This window comes from Pseudophryne corroboree, chromosome 1, assembly GCF_028390025.1.
Source record: "Pseudophryne corroboree isolate aPseCor3 chromosome 1, aPseCor3.hap2, whole genome shotgun sequence".
In the NCBI taxonomy this organism is placed as follows: Eukaryota; Metazoa; Chordata; class Amphibia; order Anura; family Myobatrachidae; genus Pseudophryne; species Pseudophryne corroboree.
In genome coordinates, this window is record NC_086444.1 from 44143722 (window position 1) to 44162349 (window position 18628).

General features: G+C 46.9%; 1 protein-coding gene across 1 annotated transcript; it reads left to right on the forward strand.

Annotated features, from left to right (window-relative positions):
* The first annotated feature begins 12519 nt into the window (after nt 1-12519).
* LOC135055194 (perilipin-2-like) lies at nt 12520-17140 on the forward strand. Its single transcript, XM_063958950.1, has 8 exons — nt 12520-12619; nt 12803-12842; nt 13582-13777; nt 14569-14651; nt 14761-15013; nt 15185-15369; nt 16130-16264; nt 16559-17140. The coding sequence occupies exons 2-8, from the start codon at nt 12819-12821 to the stop codon at nt 16934-16936; spliced, it is 1254 nt and encodes a 417-aa protein (XP_063815020.1). The 5' UTR covers nt 12520-12619; nt 12803-12818; the 3' UTR covers nt 16937-17140.
* The last annotated feature ends 1488 nt before the right edge of the window (nt 17141-18628 follow it).

An 18628-nucleotide genomic window follows, 5' to 3' on the forward strand; every position in this document is an offset into this window, starting at 1 on the left:
TGATGAAAATGCGATTATACGGCCCGTTTCTTTCACCTGTTTTTCTGCTTTTCTCCAAGATACAAAGACCCCCTTGGACGAGGAAGTTGACGAGACGCTATACAGACAACAGACAAGCACCAAAGAAGAAGATTTGACAACTTTAAATATGGACACTTGATGAACTTTGCCATGGATCCCCAGTTTCCCTAGTATTTTTAAACTCACGCTAGCCCAACATTTTTTTGTAAATCCGATGGCTCTGACAAAGCTATTTGCTCATGCCCAAGGAGCAATACAGCGCAAAGAAGACGACTCTCAACAGATACCGAAAACAACTCCAACCACAGATGTACATTTCCCTGACATAGAATATCATTGCATTTTTCGTAAGTGTTCTTTATCTTCATCTCTACAACCCTCAGGTAACAACACACATAGACGATAGGGAATACAGGCACAGATATCAGCAACCACATACCTCCCCCATTCATGTATCATCAACTAAAATGTGCATCCCCATTTTGTTACAACCACAGCCGAAATGAGCTCGGTAGAGTTTGACAGCCCATCCACAGACCCTTAGTACGGGATAAGAAGGAATTCAAATGTATACTTCGCAATACCTCGAAGCTTGATTTACCACACGTACGGCACGATGATACATGACCCTCCAAACATGGACTCATACACACATGCTTCTGCTTTCTCACTAGGTCATACCCTCTTCACACCTACTCCACTCTTCTTCCTTTCCCCACCATGGAAATCAATTAACCCCTGACTTACATTTTTCTCCTTTTTGAAATGTTTTAGAAGGTGGCAGTTATTATTGACTGCCAAAGGGTGGACTGTCAAAGTCAGAAAAATGTCTCCATGCACGTTGCCATATTTGCACCGCACACTGGTCCGCGCTGCGCATGCGTACGCTCTCCCGTGAAGGCGCATACCCGCAATAGCGTGCACCCGCGGGCGCACGGTATGCGTATTTACGGTAGAGTTTATGTAGTCGTAGCGTGCGACTCATTCGTTACATATTTTCACAATTAATGTAGTTTATAGATCATGGTCCCTTTGATAGATTCTGAAAGTTTGGTTAATATAGAATGTCCCTGAGCTGAGGAATCCCTCTCTGTATTGTAGGAAGGGTCTAACAGGAGTCATGCAGCAGTGTTTGGTACCCATCGGAAGAGTATTTAATCAGCAATATTCCGGTGTTGGTTTGGAGCGTATTAATCGCTCGTGCGAATAGTTATGGACATAAGAAGTTTATGTCCATTTCTATTATTTACACATACTCAGGTATGCGGCGGGAAACCCAGTTTCCCACCCACCTGAGCTGTTTGAAATCGTCACAGCCCACCTGTATGAATCACCCTATGACCTTTTGTTATGATGCAGGGCCGAATTCCGACGTCCAATGGACAATGGGATTGTAGGGACTATGAGATTGCATTGTGTGTGGGGCATAAATAGGCAGGCCGACCATATCCAACTTCACTCTCTCTCATCAACGGTTTTCTGCTGATAACCGGGAGCTGGATATCGAGGCGCATGCGATCGTCACCCTTTGTGCGTAAGTTTCTCTCCGTAATCATATTGTCTTACTGTGAGCCAATCTCTCTCTCTCTCTCCGTCTCTCTCTCTTTTTCCCTTCTCTTTCTCTCACATCTCCCCTAGACTAGTATTGAATTGTATTAGATAGTATTGTATTTAGGTTAGGAAGTCTCTGTTATTCTGTAGTGTATCATTTGTACTGTTATCCCCTTTTTACAAGTATATTAGATATAATACAGTTAATAGGCTTTGGACCCTAAACCAGTATCAGTGTATTTCCTATAGTGTTAAGTGTTCACTTGAGCGTCGGTGACGCTCAAGCAGCTTTGTAGTTAGTCAGGTTACACAAGGTTGCACTTACACCCTGTATTCACATTAAGGTATTCTGTGTATTTCATTGGTATAAGGTTTAGACATAAAGGTATAGCATTGTGAGCGTCTGCGCCGCTGGTGATCTCCTCGTGGTCTCGAGCGTCCGCTACGCCATAGCGAATCATTACTCTAGTCATAACCAATAACGTGTCCTGTGATCACTGGGCCGTGAGCGAACGTGACGCTTGAGCGTCTCGCCTACGGCGGAGCGATCGTTACGCGAATAGCGTACCTTTACGGTACTTCTTAAGTAAGCAGCGTACAGTGTTCTTAGACTTCATAAAGGGTTGTTTATACGACAAAGGAATTTAGCATTGTCAGGACTGTTATGGGTGAGGGGTGATGTGCTGGGAAAGAGGTGCAAGGTCAGAGGCGGAACCAGCCAAAATCTTGCCTAGGGCATCATATTGGCTAGGGCCGGCTCTGGCTAAAGCCCCTAATACATTGCTTATGGTGGTCATTCTGAGTTGATCGCTAGCTGCATTAGTTTGCTGTGCAGTGTTGAGGCAAAAAAATGGCACGTATGCGTGACTTATTATTACAATGAACAATGTAGTTTCACGCAGGGTCTAGCGACGCTTTTCAGTCGCACTGCTGGCCGCAGAGTGATTGACATGAAGTGGGTGTTTCTGGGTGGCAACTGACCATTTTCAGGGAGTGTGCGTAAAAACGCAGGCGTGCCAGAAAAAAATGCAGGTGTGGCTGGGCGAATGCAGGGTATGTTTGTGACGTCAAAACAGGAACTGAACAGTCTGAAGTGATTGCAAGCGCTGAGTAGGTTTTGAGCTACTCTGAAACTGCACAAAAAAACTTTGCCGTCGCTCTGCGATCCTTTCGTTCGCACTTCTGCTAAGCTAAAATATACTCCCAGTGGGAGTCGGTATAGCGTTTGCACCAGTGACGGGGAGGCAGGGGAGGCAGTGCCTCCCCTGTCATAATGATTGAAATAATAAAAAGAAGATATTTATCACAGAGTCTGTGATAAATATCTTCTTTTATTATTGGAATCATTTTTCCCCTATTACTGTGGCTGCATGTTAGGGTGGGAGGCAGCCGGAGAGGTGCCTCCCGCTGCTAACATTAAAGTCCGGGCAGTGGGGGGCGGGGGGGGGGCGGGGTGCAGCAATGGCTTTGAAAGCCCACTGAAAAAGAATGGAGAAGCGGCACCACTACAGGTGCCTCAAAGACAGGGGCGTGCATTCAGCCCCGATGAATGCACGCCCCTGTCACTGCCCCAGATGTGATTGGCCCAGTGGATCCAGTGCTGGATCCGCTGTCCAATCACTAGCGATCCCCCTTCCCGGCTGCAGCAGGCGCCGTGGGCTGTGTGGGCGCCCGCTGCAGCCAGCGCCGCTGACTGACACCAGAGGTCATAATTGACCCCTGGTGTCTGAGCGGCGCTACTAAGGGAGAGACGTCATGAGTCATGACGTCTCTCCATTAGTACAGCAGGTACGAGCCGGCGGACGGAGATGGAGGACAGCGCTGCAGGATCGGTAAGTATTGTGTGTGTATTTTTTTTTTATGTGTTTGTGTTGGGGGCACCACTACAAGGGGCACAGCAACTTTGGGGCACCACTACAAGGGGCACAGCAAGTGGGGGCACCACTACAAGGGGCACAGCAAGTGGGGGCACCACTACAAGGGGCACAGCAAGTGGGGGCACCACTACAAGGGGCACAGCAACTGGGGGCACCACAATGGGGCACCACTACAAGGGGCACAGCAACTGGGGGCACAGCGACTGGGGGCGCAGCTACAAGGGGCACAATTACAGGGGTCACAACAACTGGGGGCACAGCTACTGGGGGCACAGTTACAGGGGTCACAACTACTGGGGGCACAGCCACAAGGGGTACGCTACTGGGGCACAATTACAGGGGTTACAACTACTGGGGCACAGTTACAGGGGGCACAACTACTGGGGGCACAGCTACTGGGGCCAAAGCTACAGGGGGCACAGCGACTGGGGGCACAGCTACAAGGGGCACAATTACAGGGGTCACAACTACTGGGGGCACAGCCACAAGGGGCACAGCTACTGGGGGCACAGTTACAGGGCTCACAACTACTGGGGGCACAGCCACAAGGGGCACAGCTACTGGGGGCACAACTACAGGGGTCACAACTACTCGGGGCACTGCTACTGGGGGCACAGCTACTGGGCTCACAACTATTGGGGGCGCCTGCTCCACCCTCTCAGCCAGCAGCAACACTCTCCCCTGTCTGTGCTAACGTCCTTCCGCGTCAGCGAGTGCATAATATTCATTCATTTCTCTCTATTTCTCTCTCTCTCTCTCTCTCCTCTTGTGGATTACTTCATTTGTAAGTATAATTTTAATTTTTACAGGTACCGGCCTATTGGATTATACTCAGGGTCGGATTGGGAACAAAAAGCGGCCCTGGAAAAATTTGTACTAGTGGCCCCACATGGGCAGCACCAGAGGTGTAAGGTCTAGCCATGGGCCATGGCAGCAGCACCCACCCCCCAAGACTTTCCAGATAGTGGGCATGTCCAGCATCAAGGGGGAAGTTAAAAAGAAAATTAAATTTTATGAGCACATTATATGATACACCTTCAGAATTTAGGAAACTACATCATTCTTAAGAAAGATATTTTCTTGCTTATTACACCAACCATATCCCAATCACTATTTACTCAATCTTATATGTCAGCCAAGCAGGCAGACAGAGCATACACTAGATCATCTGCAATCACAGGCTAAGTGGCAAAGTAATTTTCTTATATAAGCAAATTATTTTGCATCTTATTCATTATGTCTATAAAAAGGACCACATGTCCTCAAACAAAACAGGCCCCACGGGTGCGTCGGCCCACCGGGAAGCTTCCCTGTAACCCCTATGGCCAATCCGCCTCTCATTATACTGGACAAGTGGACGTGACCGGCGTGGGATGTAGGTAAGTAATCTCTCATTTTTACAGGAACTACCTATTGGATTCTATATGGACAAGTGGACGTGACCGGCGTGGGATGTAGGTAAGTATGTGTAAGTGTGTTTTAATACATTTTTACTTTCACAGTGTGTGTGTTGTGTTTTTATTTGGGTATTTTTTTTGTTGTAGAACTACAGGTACCAGCGGGCCCATTATTTCCCCGCATGCTGGTACTTGAGGTTCAACAAAAAACAATATTCTTTTTTTTTTACACACTTATGGCTATCAGCCAGGCACCCACCGCCCAGGGGTGCTGGGGACAGCCTCGGGCTGTACCCCTGGCCCTTGGGTGCTTGGAGGGGGGGACCCCTTGATTAAAGGGGTCCCCACTCCTCCAGGGAACCCCGGCCAGGGGTGACTAGTTGGGGGGGTAATGCTACGGCCGCAGGGACCTACATAAATGTATCCCCCGGCTGTGGCATTATGTCCCTGGCTAGTGGAGCCCGGTGCTGGTTTTAAAAATACGGGGGACCCCTACATCTTTTGTCCCCCGTATTTTTGGAACCAGGACTGGTCTAAGAGCCCGGTGCTGGTTGTCTAAATACGGGGAACCCTTGTTCAATTTTTTCCCAGTATTTAAACAACCAGGACCAGCTCAAGGAGCCCGAGGCTGGTTATACTTAGGAAGGGGGACCTCACGCATTTAAAAAAATTTTTTTTTAACCCATTCAGACCCTTCTCCATTAAGTTAATAGAAGCCCTGGACAACAAAATTGCATTCATGTCCTCCTCCCACTCCCTTCCCAGTCCCAAACACTAATTTTTATTTTTTTTCTATAAAAATGTACAATATATCACAAGTATGATGAGCAGGCAGGCAGCGGGCATTGGCGGCATCGGATTGAGATGCAAATTAGTGGAGGAGGGCTGGGTCAGTTGATGGTGGGCAAGTTTGTAAACCATTGGCGGTGGCAGCAGGCATCGGCTCAGAGGCAGTAGCGGGCATAGGCTCGGCGGCGGTAGGGGTCATCGGCAGAATCCGGCGGACATTATGGCTGTAGTGCCTCACCAGCCATTGACCTCACCGCATGCCACTGGTTTGCACAGCTGCTAAAAACTGCTAGCGAGCGATCAACTCGGAATGACCACCTATGTTCCATAACTTGTACAGTGGAGTCATAACCTGTCATGTCTGTTCTGTTCCTCAGGGCTCGGCTCATTGGGTCTCCGACAACTAACTTGGCTTGAAACAAAACTGCTACCCCGAGGGCACCACCGCCGCCATGGCAAGAGCCGCTACTAATCCCCTGCCCCCAGCTGCAGTGGGCGCTGTGTGCGCCCGCTGCTGCCGGTGTCGCTGACTGATGCTAGAGGTCAAAATTGACCCCTAGTGTCAATGCAGCGCTGCTATGGCAGAGACGTCATGATGTCACTCCCACATAGAGGAGCTGGCACCCGGAGACGACAGCAGCAGCGGTCCAGAAGCAGGAGCAAGGCTGGTAAGTATTTGTGTTTTTTTGTTGTTGTTTTTTTTAGGGTTTCAAAGCGGCGCTACTATTGGGGGCAAATCTACAGGGGGCACTACTATTGGGGCAAATCTACTAGGGGCACAACTACTGGGGGGAAATTAACTGGGGGCACTGCTACAGAATGCAAATCAACTGGGGGCACTGCTACAGAATGCAAATCAACTGGGGGCACTGCTACAGAATGCAAATCAACTGGGGTCACTGCTACAGGAGGAATAGCTACTGGGGGGAAAATTAACTGGGGGTACAGCTACTGGGGGCACAAGTACAGGGAGATAACTGTGGGTATGCCCAGTGGCGTAAGTTCGTCCCAGTAGGCCAGAGGTGAGATAAATATTGGTGCCCCCCCACTTTACTGATGGAGTTATTTGCTCCTGTATAGGAAGCAGGAGAATTCTTACTATACGAAGTTACGCGTAATTCATACTTACCTACTCTCCCGGAAGCTGTGGGAGGCTCCCGTTTTTTGGGGTAGCCCCCCGCACCCCCGGAAGAGTGGGCAGGTCTCCCGCATCCTGCTCGCACCCTAGTGATGCGGGCAGGATGGAGAGATAACCTCCCGCATTCGCGGGTCCGTCGAATGGAGAAGGGGTTAAAATGACGCAAATCGTGTCATTTTAGCCCCGCCCCCTTCTCGCGGAACCGCGAATCGCGGCATTTCCCGATGTGGGGGCGGGGCTTAGTGGTGTCACAGTCCGGCCCCGCCCCGCGAAGAAACCTGCAGCGTCTCCTCTCCGGGCTTCTCCCGGAGAGGAGAAATACAAAGTCGGTAAGTATGGTGTAATTGTCAGAGAAGTAACTTCATGTAGTTAGAATTCTCATATTTCCTATAGAGGAGCAAACAGCTTCATCAGTAAGGTGTCTGCTTCCAGTGTAATAGGTTATGGTTTCTAATCCTGGGTATGACACTTGTAAAATGTGTATCTAAAATATAATAAAAAGGGTGTGACTTGTAAGGTATACCCCTTTTCCACTAGATCCTTAAAACACGGGTAAATGCGCGGGGGCGCGCATTTACCCGTGTTTTTCCCTAGTGGAAACGGGTCCCCCGGCAAATTCCCGGATCAAGTGATCCGGGAATCCTACCCTGGTAGCTAGCCGGGTTGAACACGTGTTCAACCCGGCTAGCTGTCTAGTGTGAACGGGAGCCGTGTCGAGGCGACGCGGCTCCCATTCACAGTGCATAGGGAGGGCGGCGCTGGGAGATCATGTGATCTCCCAGCGCTGCCCCTGCCGCGTCACTAGCGCGTTACCAACCCAGCAAGTGCCGGGTTGGTGAGCGCTGTCTGCAGCACAGATCGCAGCCGTGTCAGGCGACACGGCTGCGACCCGTGCTACTCTAGTGGAAAAGGGGTAGTACAGGGACCAGTGAGGCAATTGGCTACTGATAAGAGAGTAGCAGCTATCAACTTAATTTAATGGTGTCACAGAATGGGAGGAGAGGTGCCCCCTTCAGAGCAGGAGCACGGCGGCAGATGACTCCGTTGCCTCCCAGAGTTCTGCCTCTGGGTATGCCCCTTCCCTATGAAGAAGCCACACCCCTGTTTTGGGATGCGCGCACCAACTGTATTTTACCTGGGGGGTGCCACAGGAAACTTTCGCCATGGGTGCCACAAGGTCTAGAACCGGCCCTGATCCACAGGATAACATTGGGATATAAGGTAGTGTCAGCGGATTGGCACCAATGATCGAAAGCGTTCGGCCTCCCAGAATGTAATGGGCCAGTCCCCTATATCCCCGCCTCCAGGCTGAGGCAATTCTGTTTTCCAAAACTTAAGGCAGGAGCGTCATAGAGAGCCCTAATCAGGCGAGAAGAACACACTTCTGTACAAGATGGAAGAGGTTAGTAGGTGTAAGGATCCTCAAATCGTTTGGGATCCCTGTGGATACTGTGGACTTAGGTGAAAGAGTTATCGACGGTAAGTCTATCATAGCTACTATTTCTCCTGCAGGGTCCACAGATTATCCACAGGATAAATATTGAGATATCCCAAAGCAATTTTAGTGGAGGGGACGATCCTGATTAGACAGAATGCAGCGTCCTGAGAGGCAAAGGCATAATATTTAATGAATGTGTTAATGGAAGACCATGTGGCTGCCTTATATATCTGTTCAGCTGAAGCACCACATTGTGCTGCCCATGACGGGCCTACCTTATGAGTAGAGTGAGCAGAGACCTTAGCTGGTATAGGGATATCAGCTTGAGAATATGCTTCTAAAATCGTCATCTGAAGCCACCTCGCCAGTGTCAGCTTGTCAGCAGACCATCTTTCTGATGGCACAGGTACGATCCACGTAGATCCTTAAAGCACAGACTACGTCCAATGATGACTCTCCCGCAGAAAGGTCCAGCCCTTGGAAAGCCGGGACTACAATTTCTTAGTTTAAGGTGGAAATTAGACACCACCTTAGGAAGATATCCAGATTTGGGACTGTGAACCATTCTATCTGGATGAAATATCAGAAAAGGAGGACGACATAACAATGCCCCTAAATCTGAAACTCTTCTAGCTGAAGCAATAGCCAGTAGAAATAGAACTTTCACTGTCAACCATTTAAGATCCACTTGCTTCAGTGGTTCAAATAGGGGCAATTTGAAGTGCCTTTAGGGCTAAACTTAGATCCTAAGGAACTGTAGGAGGAACAAAAAGAGGTTGGATGTGAAGCATTTCTTAGGAAAAAAAGTGCAAACGTCCTGCAGGTTAGCAATTTTTTTTTAAACCATAGTCAATGCTGACACCTGAACTCTTAAGGAAGCCACCTGTAGACCTTTGTCCATTCCTGCCTGAAGGAATTCTTGGACTCTGGAAACTCTGAAGACCTAGGGTCAAATTTCCTGTCACTACACCATTGAATATTTGGTAATAAATGCGAGCTGAGGAAGGTTTCCTTGCTCTAAGCATTGTTCGAACTACCTGTTGTGAGAATCCTCTTTGTTTCAGGATGGAAGTCTCAAGAGACATGCCATCATAGACAGCTGATCCGAGTGCTTGTAATAGCAAGGACCCTGAGACAGTAGATCTGGACGTTGAGGGAGTAGGAACGGAGTATCCACCGCAGACTCTGCAGATCTGTGTACTGATGTCTTCTGGGCCAAGCTGGAGCTATTAGTATCACGGTGTCCTTTCCCTGTTTTACCTTTCGCATCACCCTGGGCAATAGGGCGATTGGTGGAAACACATGGGCCAGACAAAAGTCCCATCTTACTGACAGGGCATCCACAAAGGTCACTTTGGGATCCTTTGTCCTTGACCTTTATGTGGGAACTTTGTTGTTCTGATGAGAAGCCATGAGATCTATCTCTGGTAACCCCCACTTGTCTACCAGAGTCTGGAAGACCTCGGGGTGTAAAGTTTAGAACTCACTTAGAACTGCTTACCTCCTTCATTGGCTGTGAGTTCCTTCCTGATGATTGAGGTATGCTACTGTCGTTGCATTGTCTGAGCGAATTTAAACTGGTTTCCCCTGAAGAATGTCTTTGCCTGAAAGAGTGCCATATATATATAGCCCGAAGTTCCAATATATTAATTGGCAGGCAACATTCTTACTTGGGTGTTACCCAAGCCTCTTGCATAATCTCCGTGAGCTGTTCCGGCCCCCGGAAATTCAGCCCTGATTGTTTTGGGACGTTTAAACACAGGTGTCTTGGATTTTAACAAAGGCTCTGCTGCCTCCTCTAAGCATAGAATGGCTTTCATAGTACTAAATAGCTCAGGTCTGTCCACTGAGCTGAGGCCTTCCTCCTTGTCTCTGTATGCAGACCCAGAATGCGAGGAATCCTCATCCTCCAAGGAGTCCTCATCTGAAACATGTGTAGACTGTGAGGATGTTGTTTCCTGTTTGTGTGATTTACTTACCACAGGCCTTTCAGCCTGTTTTTGTTGAAAGGCAGCACATTCCTGGACTGGATGTGATAAACCTCAGGGGAATGTTGCATGTAAGGGTTAATAGGGTAACCTATCACTGGTAAAGGAGCTGGCATTATCCGCTCAGCAGTCCTGGATAATGTCTGTGCAAAAGAAGCCCATGGGGGATCAACTTGAACCTGTGCCTGCCTTGGATTATTCAAGAGGCTTTGGTGAAAGCTAAAACAATTTGCACATAATCCATTTTGAACCAGATCCTGAGAGGTTAACCCAGCTTTGCAAGACAAACATGAAATGAGTGTTGGTGCTGCTGGGGAGAGTGTATCCTCATCACCCTTGCCTAGACATGATAAATAAATCACACACCTGTACAGTGTTAACTACACAAATTATAATTGAAATCACTTAAAAACTTGTTAAAGTGACATACAATCTGATCTCTTCCTGCTTTGCACCAGCATTGAGGATCGGAATACACAGAAAACTGACAGAATTATAGTAAAGTCAGCAATCACACTAGCAATCAGTCACAGGTTATACATTATTAAAATAAGCAATATGAGCACATAAACAACTAAAAATACATTTCAAGTATGTAGTAGAAACATATTACTGCATTGCCTTATATATGACTTCAGACGTATTCAGTTGCACAGCGAAAGAAACAGCACCAATAGTTTACAGACTCATATGCATCAGGCACTTATCCAACTACTCGTACTTGATGGTAGGTAGAGACATTGGGGGACATTTACTAAGCAGTGATAAGAGCGGAGAAGTGAGCCAGTGGAGAAGTGCCCATGGCAACCAATCAGCACTGAAGTAACATCTATAATTTGCATACTATAAAATGATACAGACTCAGAGCTGCTGATTGGTTGATGGGGCAACTTCTTCACTGGCTCACTTCTCCGCTCTTATCACTGCTTAGTAAATGTCCCCCTTAGTGCTGTATCATCCGGCTCAGGAGAGTGGGATACAGGGAGACTTAACCCCGCTTCCAGGATCCATCAATACGTTAGTGAATGCTGAGTGGATCCAGATGCCAATAGTGTACACTAACGCTCCGTGAACCTACAGTGAACACAGACGCCCAAGTGAACACCGACGCACCAGTCACACAGCCGCCTATGCTGCAATTGGGTCCTTTAGATACACAGCATCTCAGATGGAAACGGGAAATCAGTTCAAATCGGGAAACTCGGAGGAAACTGATCATGAATCGGGGGAGGACAAGTCACTAGGTAATGAAAGCCAGGACTGAACAAAACAGTGCCTAGGAACAACGAACAATAAAAAGCTGCCACTGTCTTAGATTGGTGTTTGTGTAAGCATTGCATTCCCAAGACAGATAATCTTAGCCTAATGGGCTCTACACATTGCGCGATCCACCACCGAGCTGCCCGATGGCGGATACGGCCGACGGACGACCCAGCGGCGGGGGGGGCAGTGACGGGGGGAGTGAAGTTTCGTCACCCCCCCATCACCTGGCTCCATAGCAGTGCAGGCAAATATGGACGAGATCGTCCATATTGGCCTACATGCACAAGCGACGGGGCACCAGCGATGAACGAGCGCAGAGCCACGCATCGTTCATTGCTGGTGCCTCCACACTGAAAGATATGAACGGTATCTCGTTCATTAATGAACGAGATCGTTTATATCTTTGAGTATTATCGCCCAGTGTGTATGGCCCATTAGACACCTAAGGGGAGATGTATCAGAGCCTGGAGACTAGAGAGAGATAAAGTAGATGAGATAAACTACCAGCCAATCAGCTCCTAACTGCCATGTTACAGGCTGTTTTTGAAAAATGACAGTCAGGAGCTGGTTGGTTGGTACTTTGGGGCAGATGTATTAAGCCTGGAGAAGTGATAAAGCAGTGATAAGTAGAAGGTGATAATGCACCAGCCAATCAGCACCTAACTGTCATTATTCAAATATGTAATGATTGGCTGGTGCGTTATCACCTTTCTCGTATCACTGCTTTATCACTTCTCCAGGATTAATACATTTGCCCCTTTATCTCTAGGTTTACCATACTGTCCCTGGGCTGGCTGACATCAAGTCTGCATTTCATCTGGTTGTAATCAGCTAGAGAACCTGTGTAATCCATGAGTGCTTAGATATAAAGGGACATTATGGTAAGCCTATTTATCTCTCTCCACTTTATCTCTCTCCAAGGCTTAATACATCTGCCCCATGTCACAGAAATGTAGTTAGACACTTATGGAGCTCACAGGAGACACTAATGATCTGCACCCACACCTGTAACTCCTCCTCCTGAGCCCTAGATAGGGGAGGGACAGAGCAGGTCACATGTGAGGCAGCCCCTATAAAAGCCAGGGTGCCCTGAGGTAGGGAGCAGCAGTCAGGAAGGAGCCAGGAGGTTGTGCAGAGCTCAGGATATTGGAATACAGGTAACCACTGGAACACCATCCAATCATTACCATTTGATGGCTGCAAACATTGGAATGCTGCAGTTGAAATATTAGTAGTTGTAAGGGAACCATTGATGGTCTGTAATCATCAGGCAGTGATGTCCATTCCTGAATAACTGCTGCCTTCTGTGCTCTTACATGTGTGTATCTTATGTTTCCTAGGAGGCTGACTGTTAATATGGCAGAGACAGTAGAGCAGCAGGTAAGTACAGTGTGTGGTGACACTATGGTATAGGTGAGGCTGGAGAATGGTAATGGGGATTCCTGTAGGTGGTCACGTGCCCTGTATTGGGATTATTTACACTTAATATTTGGGGATGTGTGCCATGCCCTATGCAGTTAGTGTGCTCCTCTAAACCAGTCCCCCACCCACCCCCAAATGCTACCATTACAGTCCAGGTTTTAAGGATATCTATGCTTGAGCCTAGATTAAATCAAATGGACAGGGGTACTAATTGAGTCACCTGTGGTGAAGCATGGATACTAAAACCTGGACTGTAATTGCAGACTTTGGGGAAACTCTTCTAAACCATACTTTTACTGCAGTTTGGGAGCATTGTATTTAACTTATACACAGAATGGTGTATGTTTGCCCCTGTTCATTTTAAGTAATGGTGGTGGTCTACAACCCCCTTTAACAGTGCAGCCAGATCTTGCATGTGTAATGTGTGCTGCAGTCCCTGATTAATCAACTGGGCCACCTGTAGTCGTGATATTACTGGTCCTAGTAACCTGTGTACTACACAACTGCTGCATCTCAAACTCACACTTGTGTGTTTAAAAACAAACCAAAACTGAGTGGTAACTGCCAATGTTATAGGTCACAACTGAAAACAGTAAATGTGCACCCTGAGCCCTGTCCCCAGGTGTAGCCTCCTGGTCTGCTCAGAGAAGAACCCAGCTGTACGGTGTTGGACTAACTCTGGTTGTTTCTCCTGTAGAACGTTGTGGTCAGATTGATCAACCTCCCCTTGGTGAGCTCAACGTATGACATGGTGTCTTCTGCCTATATTCACACCAAAGATAACCACCCCTACCTGAAATCTGTGTGCAATGTAGCGGAGAGAAGTGTGAAGACCATCACGTCGGTGGCTGTGACCAGTGCCAGGCCAATCCTGCAGAGACTGGAGCCTCAGAGTAGGTTTTGGTATTTTCTGCTGTCTGAGCTTTGATAAGTGTCCTCCTTAAAGATAGTTTCCAGAGATGAGAGATTAGTGTCAGTTAAAAGATATTTGGCTGTTTACATGATCAGTCTCCAAGCCTTGATAAATGCCCCCCCCCCCCACCAATATTAGATCCAGTCTGTCATGCATTATTGACTTCCCTGTACTCGCACACGGGACAGACTTCAGTATTTTACAGCCTAGTATGTCCTTAATTAAAATACACATACATTAAGTACTGTACTCTGTATTCTGCTTGTCATCCAGTTGCTGATAATTACCTCTTGTATGTTTTCTCTTACAATGAGGAGAGCACTGGATTTAGTTGGCATAGCAGTAAAATGCTGATTTATGGTCTTGTATGTTGTAAATAAGGTCTCCTACTATGCAAGAACAAGCCCATCTTAAATCACCTTAGCATAGAAAGTAGCCTAAATATTGGCTGTCCCTGGTCTAAGATGCACATCACTAGGCTAGCAATCGATGGTTCCATTGGTGGTTAGCATCAATGTTGTATAACAATTGATGGCTTCACCCACTGATCATTAACCCCCATCTATTACTCGCAGGGCTGCAGGCCAATCAGGGGGTAGCATTAGGCTCCATGTGCTGGCAATAACATTGGGGCTCTGTACCATTTATGTTGGAGAGCCACTGGATCTCTATATTTGATATCATTGATGGCCAACTCCATTTAGATGCATGTTTGGTGCAATGTATTGTTTCATAAGTGGCTTTTTTTTTTTTTTTTAATAAACCCTTTAGTTGCCCTGGCTAACAACATTGCATGTATAGGATTGGATAAGATTGAGGTGAAGCTGCCCATTCTCTACCAGCCTACTGACAAGGTAACTTTACAGCCCAACAGATATAACTGAATATCATACACACAGGATAACATGCGTTACACAGGTGTGTTGTATAAATGTTCTCTGCAGTACCTGTGTCCTCCTCTAGGTGGTCTCCACTGCCTCTGAGGCAGTTCTTGGTGTTAAGGATGTGGTTGTACAGAGTATATCGGGAGTAGTTGGCAGAACTAAGGGAGCTGTGCAGGATGGTGTAGAGATGACCAAGGCTGCTGTGAATGGGGGCATTGGCACCATTATGGGGAGCAGTGTAGCACAGATGGTGAGCAACCGTGTGGACGCTGCACTGACTACATCGGAGAGTCTCCTGGAACAATACCTGCCACCCACGGACGAGGAGCTGGGTAAGCCAGAACTGATGTGAGCAGTATATTCATGAACTAACACTTGGCCTACTGGGCCACAAAGTATAACTATAGCCATACAACTCTTACTAGACCACTGACAGGCCAGCTGTAAAGCCAAGTCAGACATTTAAATGGCTTCATTGTATTTCAAGCTTTTATATATTTCAGTTAAGGAATCGACAAAAACAGAGGGTTTTGAAGTGGCAGCAGGAAAGCCAAGTTACTACGTTCGCTTGGGGTCGCTCTCTACCAAGGCCCGTAAACGTGCTTATCGGCAAGCCCTGACACGAGTGATGGATGTCAAATGCCGGAGCCAGGAGGCCATTGCTCAGCTACAGAACACCGTTGATCTGGTCAGTTGCAGATTTGTAACCATGGCCACCACCTGTCCAGCATCTTTTGTTGCCATACATGTAGCAGTAAAGGACTATTATTATTTTTTTTATTTTCTAAGAAGCAACATCTAGAATCTTGCTCAAGGTGAAGAAAGGAGCTCATAAACACTTGCATGGTCTGGTTGTAGCAGATGTGATGGCTGGGCTACCCCTGACATGGTTGTATCTGATGTGTCCAACACCCAGTGAGTGGCTGCCGGAAGTCTATATTCCAGCAGCCGTTAATTGTGGTGGTTTGCACCCTTGGTTTCTCACGAGTGTCTCAACACTGCTGTATCGGGAAGCTGGCAGCACCGCCACCTGGTGGTGGAACAGCTGCTGCAGAAATGTACAGTGCAGCACTTCAATTTCCCCACTTTTAAATACCCGGCAGCTGCCAGGTCATAGGAACACTGATTCCTTTAACAGCATTCACCAATGAGCATTGATTATCAGAATATCAATCATCTGATATTGGGGGTTTTTTGTTTCATCTATATCCATTAGTGACATTTTTAATAATCTTCATTATGGAATCCCATATTGATATAAGACCACTGATAACTTCAAGTTCATGCACAGTATACCATAAAAATTGCTATAGGAAAAAAATCATGAAATGGTATTGGATAGTGTTTATGTACTTTAGGCAAAGACTTTCATTATATAATAATCAAAATCAGTGTTTCTGAATAAACCTTTTCTATAATTAAGTGATTAAAGGCTTCTCATCTTTTAGATTGAATTTGCAAGAAAGAACATGAATGGTGCCAACCAGAAGATCCATGATGCTCAGGATAGGATGTACTACACGTGGGTGGAATGGACTAAAAGCACAGGACAGCAAGCTAGTGGGGAGGCTGAGAGCGTGGAGGTAAGCTCATCTACTGGTGTATATGCCAGGTGTCTAAGTATTGGCTGCATAGAAATACTACTCTGATACGCTAACACAGAGGTTCTCAAACTCTGTCCTCAGGGGCACACACAGTGCATGTATTGCAGGTGCACAGGTGTATTAATTACTCACTGACACATTTTAAAAGGTCCACAGGTGGAGCTAATTATTTCACTTGAGATTCTGTGAGGAGACCTGCAAAACATGCACTGTGTGCCCCTGAGGACCGAGTTTGAGAACCTCTGATCTAACATGTAACTTCTGGTTTTTCAGCAAATTGAATCACGCACTTTGACTATTGCCCGGCATCTGACTCTACAACTGCAAACCACCTGTCTCTCCCTGGTGACCGGTGTCCAAGGCCTTCCGCAGAACATCCAGAGCAAGGCTCAGAACATCCGTGTCATGGCTACTGAGGTCTATCAGAACTTCCGTTCTGCCTCCTCCATCAGAGACATGTCTGACGGCCTCTTAGGCACCAGCAAGGAACAATTCACCAAGATGAAGAGTTCTATGGATGACGTCATGGCTTACTTGGTTAATAACACACCACTAAACTGGCTGGTCGTTCCTTTTTACCCACAGCCGGCTGGCTGCGCACATGGGGAGGAAGAAGCTGACGTGACAGACTCTGCTAATAGGGACGATTGACCGCACTTCAGTCTACAGTCACTTTGTACCAAATTCACCCAAGTGGGCTATCACTGATGTGTAGTGGCAAATGTTTCATGTAGCTTTACTGTGTACTTTCACTCATATTTTTACACATGCTTTTTAGGTAAACCTGTATTAATTGTTTCAGCCACCACACAGTCTATGTTGTGCATTTTTGTATATTAAATACTTTTGCTGTAATGGTCTGTGTTCATGATGAAGCTTTGTTCATAACTTTATAAATTTTAACGTTATGTCACTTGGAATGGGGGTAGGGGTGTTAGTAACCAAATATTGCAGACTTCCTGTGCAGTTCTATGGGATGTAAAGGGGGAAAAACCTGATGCTAGTCACAAGGATAAATGTTCTGATACATTACATCCATTGTTGCTCCCTTAATATGTAACTGTTATCAGAGCAGCAGTGCAAGTATGCAGGTACAGAGTACCCTTAAGAATTTGGCAGTGAGTACGCAGTACCACCTGTCACACACTTTGCAATTACCACAATTATAATGTGCCACAAAGCAACAAGACCATGGTGCATGATGGCTCCTCCCACTTTGTCAGGGTTACTGGGAGTGTGACTGGCTGTAATTTTCTGTTTTATAATGGAGGCATTACTATATATTAAATTGGGGGCATTACAATATTTCTATTACACTGGAGGAATTATATATTTGTAGCCTTGCCTCCAGATTCTTCATCCCCCACACACAAAAAGGGGGCTGTTGTGTGGCCATGCTGCTAGTGTCATGGAGCCACTAGCAGTAGGTTGCCATGCCCCCCTCGCAACACATGACCATTTTTGGCATTCTGTACCACTAAAATATTTCTACGTGCACCACTGCATCAGAGCAAAGTAACAGATCAATTAGGATTTCAGTAATCTGGTCCTAAGAATAAATGAGTAGTAAACTACTTTATGGGTGGTAAGACTTTAGCAGCTCTGCTCATTGGGTCTCTGATAATTAGCTTGGCTTGAAACATGGCATTTTAAAATTCAGTCCCCCACAACTGAACTAAAAGAATGTCCTAAAATACGGCTTCACTAGTGTTGTGCAATAATCAGTCACTGGTTAACCAAATTGGCCTGCCTCCCACACCTAATATCGCATGCTTGGTCACAATCTACCTGTAAGGTGCATTGTAAATGGTTCTATGCAGATTACCTGTACATAGGGGATTTTATTTTTTACGTGTAAAAATACATAGTTGCTGTATAACTTTCTCCTAAATCCACAGCAGTAGCAGCTCTTGCCACGGGCAAGCAGGCTTCTTGCCCTGGGCACTGCAACCCAAAGTGCCACCACTGCCATGGCAAGAGCCACTACTAATACCCTGCCGCCGGCTGCAGTGTGCGCCCACTGACTGACGCTAGAGATCAAAATTGACTCCTAGTGTCAAATGCGGCACTACTATGGCAGACGTCATGATGTCTCTCCCACAGAGAGGAGCTGGTCCTTGGAGATTGCAGCAGCAATCCGAAAGCAGGAGCAAGGCTGGTAAGTATTGGTGTATTTTTTTTTTGTTTGTTTTTTTAGGGTTTCAAAGCAGCGCTACTATTGGTGGCAAATCTACAGGGGGCACAACTACAAGGGGAACAGCTACTGGGGGGGAAATCAACTGGGGGCACTACTACAGGATGCAAATCAACTGGGGGCACAAGTACAGGGGGATAACTGTGGGC